Here is a 13593-nt window from a genome sequence, read left to right on the forward strand (position 1 = left end):
ATTGAACTTTCAAATTGTTCTCTAGTTCAAGGTTTTTAAAAGGTTATTTTGTACTGCTTTGGGGTTTTCATAAAGATATTTTGTACTGCTCAAATTAAAGCAGTTTTGTTTTTGATATCAATATACATCATTCCATAAAAATTATTATTAGTTACACAATCTAAAGAATAGGAGAAAAGGAAATACACTAAATTTTGTTTTTGCTCTTTGATGTTGGATAACCAATGAAGTTAGACACCACATATATGCAACTCACCTTCTTACATCAGTACTTTGAAAATGAACTTAAGATCTCAACGGCTGAAAGAGTTCATCCCTCCCGCCCTTTCGATCCACATGGTATACATGCGCCAACTATTTTCTCCATTCACTTCTAAGTCTTCCACTCTAAACACTTGGAAACTCATATCTCCCTTTCCACAAACTTCGGTACAATACAAGCACACAAGTTACAACTAAACAATTCATAACATTTGAGGTACATCGCTTTTTACTGGCTTTAGTTTTAAATGGTACTAGTTTTAAAGGTACTTTATATTTCTTTTCTTATTAATTAATTAATTTGTTTATTTAATATATCAGTTACATAATGAACCCTAGTCATTGCATATGTGATTAACTAAGTACACAACAGTTGAAAGAGAAATCATAACAGGTTTAGTTTAAGGTCCTTAATTAGACGCCCTACAGAAGCATACGATGAACCTCCCTCCGCCACCGTCGCTATGCTCTTCTCCCTTATTTCTTTCATCTTTTTCCTCAACTTGTAATCCTCCATCAATCGTCTTATGCCACTTTCAATCTCCTCCGTCGTGACTACCACTTTATTAGCCTTCTGATTAACAAAATCCTTCTTATAATCCATCTTAATCTCCACCGCCAACCCAAGCTCCACCACCATTTCAAACGCATTAAGTTGCTGCTCCGCGTAGATTGGCCATGCCGCCGATGGTACACCAAACCATAAGCTCTCTAACAACGAGTTCCACCCGCAGTGAGACACAAATCCTCCAACTGCATCATGACCCAACACAGCCACCTGAGGGACCCACCCTGTTACTTTTCCGATTCCGGCAGTCCGCTCTAAGAATCCTTCCGGCAATACCGTTCCGGGGTCTTCGTAATCACTCGGGGCTGTTGTTGTTTGATCCGAAGGAGGTCGACGTAGCGACCACAGGAAACGGTGGCCACTTCGCTCTAAGCCGTTTGCTATCTCCTTTAACTGAACCTCGTCAAAACTTCCCATGCTCCCAAAACAGAGGAACACCACGGAGGAAGGCGGTTGGGTGTCCAACCAGGTGATTATATCATCATTACTTGACGCTTTTCCGGCACCGGCTTCTAGGTTGAGTATAGGACCCACCGGATACACCATCGGAACCGTTTTCTCTTTCGATAATGAATCGATAGCGTGTGTTTCCAATTCCAAGAATGTATTGACAATGATGGCTTTCGCATCTCTCAGTTTCCGGGCAGACCGCAAAACAAACTCCAGCCCTTCTTGAGTGTGGCATGTGGCCGGAAAAACCTTTGTGGGCACTGGTTTGATAAAACACGGAACGGGAATCTTGGAATCTGAGTTGCTTAACTCGACAACGTCCTGATTCTTGTCATCAGAGAGTGTCTGGATGTACAACTTAAATCCAAGAAAAGCAGCATTAGAAGTGAAGAACACATATGTCGGAATATTAAACTCGTTTGCCACATCTATCATCCCAGTGCAGAACATGTCGACGACGAACGCGACTACCTTGCCCAACCCCGGAACTGGTTGACTCATCTTGTGGGCGACAATTTTTCTTACGTATTTGCAGTGGTTGTTGATACAATCAGTCAAGGTAGCCATGGGAACTTTTGAGACTGATGAGTTTTTGTCTTGAGGGAGGTTGATGAAGGTTATGCGATCTATTTTGGTCTTTGCTAATGATTGGATGTAGGTGGTGACGGCGAAGCTCCAGCCGAAGGTTGGCGGTGGGTTAATGAGTAGGACAGTAATGGAGAGGTGGTTGTCGCGATTCACGAGCAGTTTTGCGATCTCGATGGTGGACATAATGTGACCAACCCATGGTGCAGGGATGAAGACGAGCTCCGAAGTTGAGTTCACCATTTCTTGTTGTTCTCAAATGATTTGTTTGACGTTGTATCTATGACGTGCCGTTCGGGGGATTTTAAAGGCGCTTTATAAGTCCTTATTTGCATCCTTAGCTGACTTTTAAAAGGAGTGGATAAGCAAAATTTCTATCAAATCGTGAAAACATAGAACATCACGTCCAAAATGTACCATATTAGTAGTATGAAAAATGATCACGTCCAAAATGTACCATATTATTAGTATGAAAAATGTTTTTTTATTTAAAACGTAGCATATATCCTCCTAAAAACAGTTTAAATAATGAAAATATGTTTTAGTTGACTATTCATCTCAAAATAAATATATCAAAAATCAGAAATACTTTAGATATATGATTTACGGGGAAGGTTCATGGGAAAATGCAAATAATTTGTGAAAACACGATAACAAGAAAAACCTATGATATTGTGTCACCTCAACATTATATTTTGAAAAATAATTCATCTAAACTTTAAAATACATGATGATAATCGATGATAGATGAAAAATTATTTCATATTAACAGAGTATAATTTTTAACATTTTTATTATGAAAACATAAATTTAAAAATAATTAAGGACGTGAAAAAAAAATTATTAAAACCGTTTTTAAATCTATATTACCATAATATCATCTAATGTAAACTTATCTTTAATTTATTGCTAATAAATATTTTTTTATGGTACATGTGTTTGATTTTTATAAGATAGAATCTGTTTTCGCGTTTTAACAAAATATTTATGTTTTCGTATGAACCTACTTCTATGATATACTTATTAGTCTCCGCAAAAAATGTTATATACTTTTTCAAAAAATAAATAGTAATACAATCATTAGGATCTTATAAAAAAGCGATTCAAATATGATATACTTTGAACTAAATTTAACAATCAATCTTGAATTCTTGGTTTCATCATTTGTCTGGAAAAATAATATGTTGGTAATTTTTACTTTTATTTTAATTTGTAATATTTAAGAGAGAAAAACATACTTTTGTTTCTATACACATACAAGTGTGGCTCCTCATGCCAGCCTAACGAGTTGTAGTTTCGCCCCAAGATATTATGTATCCCTTGTTTTGTAATTTTGTTGTTTTGTAATTTTGATGTTGACAATGTTTTATCACAAATGTTTTTATCGTTCAGTATTTGCAACGATATTTATAATGATGTAAGATATATTTGATAATGTCATATAATGTAACATTTTATGTTATTTCTATATGTTGTCCAATGTATGCTTTGGACTGTGATACTTTATTCCTGCCGCACACCCCCAATGTTTTCGTCGTCGGGTGAGGATGTGACAACAAATTATCACTCCCTCTCATGGCTGTATAAACACATTACTAGGTAGGGTTTAAGGTCTTAGCTGAAATGCATAGTTATGATGGTTGTAGTATTGATTTTTATTTTCTATTCACACGTGTTCATGTCTTAAATTTGGATTCTTATAATTATTAAATCATTAAAATTAATATATTAGTGGATAAAAAATATAAAATTACTTAAAAAAAAAAGATAATAAGAAAAAAAATACATCATAAAATTGTCAGTTGTTGAAGTTTTGATAAAACCATAGAAACCAAGATTTAATGGAAGAAAAAACTTTAGACAAAGTTGTTTATTTCACAAAACCACAATAATCACCATTTATGTAATTTACTCTAAAGAAAATAAAACAAACTATGACACCTTTTGCAACTAATTGAACTTTCAAATTGTTCTCTAGTTCAAGGTTTTTAAAAGGTTATTTTGTACTGCTTTGGGGTTTTCATAAAGATATTTTGTAATGCTCAAATTAAAGCAGTTTTGTTTTTGATATCAATATACATCATTCTTTAAATTAAAATTGTCATTACTTACGCAATATAAAGAATAGGAGAAAAGGAAATACACTAAATTTTGTTTTTGCTCTTTGATGTTGGATAACCAATGAAGTTAGACACCACATATATGTAGGTCACCTTCTTACATCAATACTTTGAAAATGAACTGAAGATCTAAACGGCTGAAAGAGTTCATCCCTCCCGCCCTTTCGATCCACATGGTAACATGCGCCAACTATTTTCTCTTTTCACTTCTAAGTCTTCCACTCTAAACATTTGCAAACTCATATCTCCCTTTCCACAAACTTTGGTACAATACAAGCACACAAGTTACAACTAAACAATTCATATAACCTTTGAGGTGTACATGGCTATACGGAATCAGCTCAAACATCGCTTTTTACGGGCTTTAGTTTTAAATGCGAGTAGTTTTAAAGGTACTGTATATTTCTTTGTACTAGTTTTAAAGGTAATGTATATTTCTTTTCTTATTAATTAATTAATTTGTTTATTTAATATATCAGTTACATAATGAACCCTACTCATTGCATATGTGATTAACTAAGTATACAAAGAGAACTCATAACAGGTTTCGTTTAAAGTCCTTAATTAGACGCCCTACAGACGCATACGATGAACCTCCCTCCGCCACCTTCGCTATGCTCTTCTCCCTTATTTCTTTCATCTTTTTCCTCAAATTGTAATCCTCCATCAATCGTCTTATCCCACTTTCAATCTCCTTCGTCGTGACTACCACTTTATCAGCCTTCTGATTAACAAAATCCTTCTTATAATCCATCTTAATCTCCACTGCCAACCTAAGCTCCACCACCATTTCAAATGCATTAAGTTGCTGCTCCGCGTAGATTGGCCATGTAGCCGATGGTACACCAAACAACGAGTTCCACCCGCAATAAGAACAAATCCTCCAACTGCACCATGACCCAACACAGCCACCTAAGGGACCCACCCCGTTACTTTTCCGATTCCGACAGTCCGCTCCAAGAATCCTTCCGGCAATACCGTTCCTGGATCCTCGTAATCACTAGGTGTTGTTGTTGTTTGATCTGACGGAGGTCGACGTAGCGACCACAGGAAACGGTGGCCACTTCGCTCAAAGCCGTTTGCTATCTCCTTTAACTGAACCTCGTCAAAACTTCCCATGCTCCAAAAACAGAGAAACACCACAGAGGAAGGCGGTTGAGTGTCCAACCAGGTGATGATATCATCATTACTCGACGCTTTTCCGGCACCGCAATAAAAAAGAAACTCCAAGGCTTTGAAACTGTCCAACTATATCCCATATTTGCAACAACCCAACTATTACTACATATCGAATTTTAGATTTGGTCCTCCAACTTGTAGTTTAACGAAATTCTTAGAACCCTTCAATAAATGAGCATCACTAACAACCATGTAGAGTGAAAAGTCTATCCTTATATTCCACTTCTTTTGTCAAGACATCAGCTGTAACAACGAAATTTTCAAAGAATTTTTCATTTTAAAAACATAATTTCATTCATAACAAGATTCATTGTCTCACATATTATCTCTTAAACAACCCCAGAATCTCAATTACATAAATCTTCATCAGTGTGTACAGATCATGACAGCGCTTTCCCGCGATGCTCGCTAGTACCTGAAACACATAACACAACAACTGTAAGCATAAATGCTTAGTGAGTTCCCCAAAATACCACATACAACACATATTAGCCACTCGAGGCTATAACTCTGTATGACCCTATGGTCAAAGGGTCTTAATGGGACTCTCCAATCCCATAACTCTGTGGACCCTCTGGCCCTAACTCTGTGGACCTTCCGGTCTTAACTCTGTAAACTCTAAATCACACATAGCACATAATCACATAGATATCCCATCATATAATAGCATACAACATACTTTGTCACATAACTCTAATTACCACTCTTGGTAAAGTATAGTGAGAAGACTCATCTCGAATGAAGTCGGATAAACCCTCGTGCTCGACGTCCCGACCTAGCCTCCTCCTATCAACCGAATAACATTCCTGATCAATACCCTCTCATAGTCTCATATCTAAAGGTTGGGTAGAAGGTCATTCTACCCCTACCTGAAGTCTCTTGAATTAGCTTGGCCAAAACTCTAAGGTCAACTGAAGTCAACGGTCAAACTTTGACCCGACTCGTAGAATGCACATGGGTGACTCGGCGAGTCCATGCGGATCCTCTGAACCCTTCTAGTCTCCCTTGGCACGTCAAGTTATCCCTTCACTCGACGCGTTACTCTTGTCATGAATCGCGGGGCAACCCCGACTCGACTCGTTAAGCCCACTTATGAACTCGGCGAGTTGCTTCCATGGCAACACTCAAAATGACCTTCTGAGGTCAGATCTGCTTCTCTAACCTATAGATCTACCCTTCCCATACACAATAATCACGTAAAGGTCCGACCTTTACATCCATGAAACACACATATGTCTCCTTTTGGTGAGATCTTTTCTAAAATGACAACCTAATTTCATTTCCCCCATGGAACAACATAAAGCAGGAAGGATAAGGCTCTCTGGACCTCTAAAGGTCTAGATCCAGAGTCTAACACTCAAAGGAACAATATAATCATCATTTCAAGCCAATAAAAGGGTATAGAAAACCTTAAATTCAAGGTTCTCATAATAAACAGAAGAAGGGGTCGATTTACTACCTCAAAGTTGTAGATCCAAGCTGGAAACCCACAGAATAGCAATCCCCTTGACCTCCTCTTGCTGGAAACACCTTCTTCTTTGAAAAATCACACTAACAAGGATCAAAAAGGCTCTATCTCTCTTACACAACTCATCTAAGATCTCTAGGGTTTCTCTCTCTGGACTGGTAGCCGAAAATGAGGGCTATAATGATCCTTAAATAGGGCACAGGCCCAAAGATTTAGGGTTTCTGCCGCCAGCATGGACTCGTCGAGTCAGCCTGCCGACTTGTCGAGTCCATTCATTAATCCAGACAGCAAATCGTGACCCTACTCGACGAGTCTAGGCATTGACTCATCGAGTCCTTCTCTCTAACTCAAAATAAATGAATAACATAAAATGCCTGGGAATCTGGATGTTACAAATCTCCCCCACTTGAAATAGATTTCGCCCTCGAAATCGCTCCTCAAACCACATAGATCAAAACCAAACACTCGAAAAGCACCATTGAGAAGTTCTCACACCAAAACGATATCTTTCTCCATGAATACCTGGATCCAACCAAGAACTCTAAATTTGGAACAGGATCGGCCCCTCTAGCGCTATAATACCCATTTTTGACCTTCCCTGAATCGGGAAACTCTAGTGGCCTGGTCCGCTACCAGACCGCCCACTCACGCTAACACCATGATGTTCGCTCCTCGAACATCAAACCCTGATAACTTACTGCTCCTCTGATTCTTACAAGACAAAATCCAAAAATCGGCTATCAATCACTCATACCAATGTACCAAAACAGTCTGAATCACGCCCCAAGGAACGAAAGGGTTCATATCCCACTAGGGCTCATCCACTTCACTATTATCAGAGTCCCTCCGAACAATAAACTTCCAAAATCCTGTCCTCCGACACAATAAATTCATGCTCGCTTAAAAGTCCTCAGACATGTAAAATCATAAGCCTCAGTTTCATAAATCATAACCCTTTTTGACACTGAGTACCAGGCCTAATCTCGACCCAAAAGTTGAACCTCCAGGGTCATCCGTTGCATCATCTCAACCGTCTCCATGGTTTCCTTCTTACTATAACCGCATCGGCCCAAAGTGACACACTGAAACAACCCAAAAATACCACCCAAAAATTTCGATTTTTATTATAACAAAACCCATGAGACTGAGTATCACATAATAAAACCATATGCTGTGTGTTTCAAAACCATGATAGAATACTGTAAGAAAAACTGAATCACAACTGTATCCAAACATATCAAGAAAACTAAATCAACTCCCAGGACAAAACTGAAGCTGTGGTGTGTGCGATGCCATCATCCCGAGCTCTTCCCTTTGCTTGCGGAAGTACCTGAAACCAAAACTGAAACTGTAAGCACGAAGCTTAGTGAGCTCCCCCAAACTACCACATACCACATAATAACATATAAGCACATACTGGGCCTTGCCCACTGCAACGGACCGAAGTCCGGGCTAACTGGGGCCTTGCCCCCTACATCGGACCAAGTCCGACGCTGATTGGGACCTCTGTCCCCTACATCGGACCGAAGTCCGAAGCTGACTGGGGCCTTCGTCCCCTACATCAGACCGGAGTACAAAGCTGACTGGGACCTCTGTCCCCTACATCGGACCGAAGTCCGAAGCTGACTGGGACCTTCGTCCCCTACATCGGACCGAAGTTCGAAGCTGACTGGGACCTCTGTCCCCTACATCGAACCGAAGTCCGAAGCTAACTGAACATAGCATAAACATATCAACTAGCATAAACACATAAATCCCGTCTGAGCCACGGAGGCGTCAAACATACTAGCTACTGCATTGGACCGAAGTCCAGAAACTACGGCTAACTGAACGGGCCAACATTGTGGCCTTAGACCCGTTCCTACTGAAGGGAAACTCACCTTGTGAACTGGCTGCTGTGTGAATGGCTCTGGAAGCTAACTGCTGCTGCTCCGGTATCTCCCCGGCTACAAGTCCATAAACACACTCAATGAAATGCTAAACACTGCACTGGGGTAAAATGACTCTTTTACCCTTAGTCAAAGTCAACTCTCTCGGTCAAAGTCAACCTACAGTTGACCTGACTCACCGAGTTTGGCCGCCAACTCGCCGAGTCTCTAGTCTCACTTCTCAACCCTACTCGTGGCTACTTGTCGAGTATGGCATCGACTCGACGAGTACCCTCTCGATCCAAGAACTCAGACAATCTTCATCCGACTCGCCGAGTCATATGAACAACTCGACGAGTTGTTCTTGAGCTAAGAAGATTGCCTTGGACTCGCCGAGTTGTATGAACAACTCGTCGAGTCCCTCCATTACTGAGTCTGCCCTCCAACTCACTGAGTCCACTCTACTACTCACAGGCTTCCACTCGACATCACTCAAAAAGGGGAAAAATGGGACTCGCGACTTGACTCGCCGAGTCGTTCTTCCGACTCGCCGAGTCACATCCATACAGCTACTCTAAACTCGATTCTGCTTGAATCCAGCGTCTGAAACTTATAGATATGGGCTTCCTTAACTCGATTAGCACGTAAAGATTCTATCTTTACGTGCCCATAAGCAACCAAGAAGATAATAAGGCTCAAAAAGCATAATAAAGGCTAGATCTAGGGTTCTTATGGAAAGTATCATCAAAAGGCAATAGATCCGGGCTCTACAACTACTAAATGAACAGATCTAGGGATATCTCAACCTATTAAGGCATCCAAACAACTATAAGGCTTGGAAAATGCATCAAACTAGCCCTAGAAGAGTTCTAATGGAGGTTTAAAGCATAAAACAGAAGGAATCCAAGAAATACCTCAATGAACTCTGCTTTTGCCCTTGGATCTTTGCTCTACACCTCTTCTCTTTGCTCCTTTCTTCTTCTTCTTCTTCTTCAAGCCTTCAAAATCCACACACAAAAGCACTTAAAACAATAATGGATGGATTAGGGTTTTCTCACAGCTCTCTGAGGGTGAAGGAGGCGAGTTTGGGGCACATAGCATTGCTTAAATAGTGAGCAACCCAGGGATTTAGGGTTTCTTCTAGGCAGGCAGACTCGCCGAGTCCCGAATATGGACTCGCCGAGTCGCCGACTAACACGTGCACAAAACTCGACCTTACTCGACGAGTCAGGCCATAGAATCGCCGAGTCCCTCAATGAAACTTTTAAATAAATGCCACAGGAACAACATACCAGAGATTGGGCGTTACAATTCTCCCCCACTTGTCTCAGACTTCGTCCTCGAAGTCTGCTACGGCTGAATCTGCAAATAACTCCGGGTAGTGCTCTCTCATTTCTTCCTCAGCCTCCCACGTCCACTCAGACCCCTTTCGGTGCTGCCACTGCACCTTCACTAACTGAATTGCCTTGTTCCTCAAGGTCTTTGTCTTCCGGTCCAGAATCGCGACCGGCCTCTCAATATAATTCAGGCTGATATCAACCTGAATATCCTCTAAGGGAACAACTGCTGACTCATCCACCAAACACTTCCTCAACTGAGACGCATGGAAAATGTTGTGGATCTGGCTAAGCTCTACAGGAAGGTCCAACCGATAAGCAACCCGACCCACTCGGGCCAAAACCCTGAAAGGACCAATGAACCTGGGGCCCAGCTTGCCCCTCTTCCGAAACCTGATGACACCCTTCCAGGGTGAGACCTTCAGGAGGACCATATCGCCCACCCGGAACTCCAAGTCTGAACGTCTCCTATCGGCGTAGCTCTTCTGCCGACTCTGCGCAGTCTGCAGTCTACTACAGACCTGCTGAATCAACTCGGTCGTCTTGAGAACCACCTCTGTGCTCCCAACGACTCGCTAACCGACCTCGCCCCAACAAATCGGGGTCCTACACTTCCTCCCGTAAAGCATCTCAAAGGGAGGTCGATCAATGCTCGCATGATAACTATTGTTATATGAAAATTCCGCTAACGGAAGATACGTATCCCAACTACCACCGAAGTCTAGAACACATTCCCTGAGCATGTCCTCGAGAATCTGAATCGTCCTCTCGCTCTGACCGTCCGTCTGAGGGTGGAAAGCGGTGATGAAATGAAGACGAGTACCCATCTCGTCGTGAAACCGCTTCCAGAATCTGGATGTAAAACGGACATATCGGTCTGACACCACCGATACCGGCACTCCATGACGTTCCACGATCTCACGCACATAGATATCGGCTAACTTTTCTGCCGATATACTCTCCTAAATCGGGATAAAATGAGCACTCTTCGTCAACCGATCCACTACTACCCATATCGAATCCACTCCTCGTGCGGTCCTGGGAAGCTTGGTGATAAAATCCATGGTGATGTCCTCCCATTTCCACATGGGAATGTCTAACGGCTACATCTTGCCGTTAGGCCTCTGGTGCTCCTCCTTGACCTTCCTGCAGGTCAAGCATCTCTCAGCATACCAAGCGACATCCTGCTTCATGCAGGGCCACCAATAATCGGGTCGAAGATCTCTATACATCTTCGTCACCCCTGGGTGGATAGAAAATCGAGACTTATGAGCCTCATCCATCAACACCTGCCGTACCCCACCCCAGTACAGTACCCACACTCTCCCATGAAGTGTCAGCAATCCCCGACTGTCATAATCAAACGAAGCTACCCGGCCCACTACCCTTTCACACTTTTGCCTCTCCTCCTTGAGGCCCTCACCCTGAGCCTCCTTGATCCGCTCCAACAACGGAGTAATCACTGTCATCCTCAAACACAAACCTCTGATAGGTGCTGCCGACAGTTTGCGGCTTAGGGCGTCGGCCGCCACGTTGGGCTTCCCTGGATGGTAAAGGATCTCACAATCATAATCCTTCAGCACATCCAACCACCTCCTCTGCCTCATGTTCAGACTTGGCTGATCCATAAGGTACCTCAAACTCTTGTGATCCGTGTAGATAGTACAACGGACCCCATAAAGATAATGCCTCCAAATCTTGAGGGCAAACACAACCGCTCCCAGCTCTAAATCATGGGTAGGATAGTTAGCCTCGTGAGGCTTCAACTGCCTCGAAGCGTAAGCTATCACATGGCCTCGCTGCATCAACACTGCTCCCATACCTGTGATTGAGGCATCACAGTAGACTACGAAGTCCTCTACTCCCTCTGGCAAGGTAAGGATCGGAGCCTCGCACAATCTCTGCCTGAGGGTCTCGAACGCTGCCTGCTGCTCAGGCCCCCAACGAAATACCACCGACTTCTTGGTCAGTCGGGTGAGCGGCACTGCTATCTTGGAGAAATCCTGAATGAATCTCCGGTAATACCCTGCCAACCCTAGGAAGCTCCGAATCTCAGATGGAGACTTCGGGACCTCCCACTACATCACGGCCTCTATCTTGGCCGGATCCACCAAAATACCCTTCTGGTTGGCGAGGCGACCAAGGAACTGCACCTCGTGCAACCAGAACTCACACTTGGAGAACTTTGCGAAAAGTTTCTCCCTCCTCAAAACTTCTAGCACCTCCCTCAGGTAATCCTCGTGCTGCTCCTGCATCTTGGAATATACCAAGATATCATCTATGAATACTATCACTGACCGATCCAGCATCGGCCTGCACACGCGAATCATGAGATCCATGAACGCGGCTGGGGCATTGGTGAGCCCAAATGGCATCACCACAAACTCATAATGACCATACCTGGTCCTGAAAGCAGTCTTCTGCACATCCTCATCCCTAACCCGCATCTGATGATACCCGGAGCGTAGATCGATCTTGGAGAACCAAGACGCTCCCTGAAGCTGGTCAAACAAATCATTTATCCTCGGAAGTGGGTATCGATTCTTCACCGTCACCTTATTCAACTCCCGGTAATCTATACACATACGATGCGACCCATCCTTCTTCCTCACAAACAGGATCGACGCTCCCCAAGGCGAACTGCTCGGCCGAATGAAACCCTTGTCTAGCAGCTCCTGCAGCTGCGTAGACAACTCCTGCATCTCAGGGGGAGCTAGGCGATATGGTGCCTTGGCTATCGGAGCCGCACCAGGAATCAGGTCGATCCCAAACTCAACCTGCCTCTCAGGAGGTATTCCCGGTAAATCCTCAGGGAATACATCCGGAAAGTCTCGCACTATCGGAACATCATCAACTGTCGTCTTGCCCTTCTCCCGGGTATCCAAGACATAAGCTACATAACCAGCGCATCCCTGCTGAAAATAGCGCCTCGCCCTTGCGGCGGAACAAAAGGTCGGTGCGCGCTGTGGCCTCTCGCCCTGAATCACTAACTCTCCCTAACTGGGAGTGCGAACCCTCACTAGCTGAAGCTCACAATCAATCACCGCCCCATTGGGGCTTAGCCAATCCATGCCTACAATAACCTTATTCCCTCGCAGGGGAATAGGAACCAGGTCCACCGAAAACTGCTCGTCGAACAACTGAAGAGAACACCCTCTATCCAATCTGGCGACCCTCAAGGTCCTGTCATCTGCTATCTCAACCTCTAGTGGACAATCCAGCTCCCCTGGAGCTCTGCTAAATCTCTTGCTAAGCGCAAGCGATACAAATGATCGGGTAGCCCCCGAATCGAATAATACCATAGCAGAAATGCCGTTCACAGAGAACGACCGTATATAAAACATACAATCATAAGCAATAATCAATCAATAATAATAAAGAGATGAAGGGAAGATACATACCCGCCACCACATTAGGAGTCGCTCGCGTCGCCTCTGCTGTCATCTGAAACGCCCTACTCTTCGCCACTGGCGCCTCGGCTCGGCCCTGCCGGCCATCTTTAATCCTCAAAGTAGCAGGGGCAGGTGCAGCCACCTCTGATTGCACTGAAAGCAAATCAGATCTGATACTGCAACGGCAGTAGCAGGGGCCGTACAATCCTTGCTCAAATGCCCAGTCCGACCGCACTTGAAGCAGCCGGAACTCCCTGCCTTGCACACCCCATCGTGCATCTTCCCACACCTGCCACATCGACTGTGGCTTGGCTGAACCCTGGATCTGTGATCTGAAACCTTGGGCTTTTTTCCCGAACCTCCTA

General features: G+C 43.3%; 1 protein-coding gene and 1 pseudogene across 1 annotated transcript; both read right to left on the reverse strand.

The window, feature by feature from the left end:
* Positions 1-333: 333 nt before the first annotated feature.
* LOC111911647 (anthocyanidin 3-O-glucosyltransferase 2-like) lies at positions 334-2224 on the reverse strand. The gene has a single exon (XM_023907398.3). The coding sequence runs from the start codon at positions 2105-2107 to the stop codon at positions 647-649; it is 1461 nt and encodes a 486-aa protein (XP_023763166.1). The 5' UTR covers positions 2108-2224; the 3' UTR covers positions 334-646.
* Positions 2225-4373: 2149 nt separating this feature from the next.
* Positions 4374-5355, reverse strand: LOC111911636 (anthocyanidin 3-O-glucosyltransferase 2-like; annotated as a pseudogene).
* Positions 5356-13593: the final 8238 nt, after the last annotated feature.

Source organism: Lactuca sativa, chromosome 3 (genome assembly GCF_002870075.4).
Source record: "Lactuca sativa cultivar Salinas chromosome 3, Lsat_Salinas_v11, whole genome shotgun sequence".
Taxonomy (NCBI): Eukaryota; Viridiplantae; Streptophyta; class Magnoliopsida; order Asterales; family Asteraceae; genus Lactuca; species Lactuca sativa.

What these genes read in the sequence shown, in the direction of transcription:
- LOC111911647 (XM_023907398.3), bottom strand. Translation starts at nt 2,107, where the DNA reads ATGGTGAACTCAACTTCGGAGCTCGTCTTCATCCCTGCACCATGGGTT.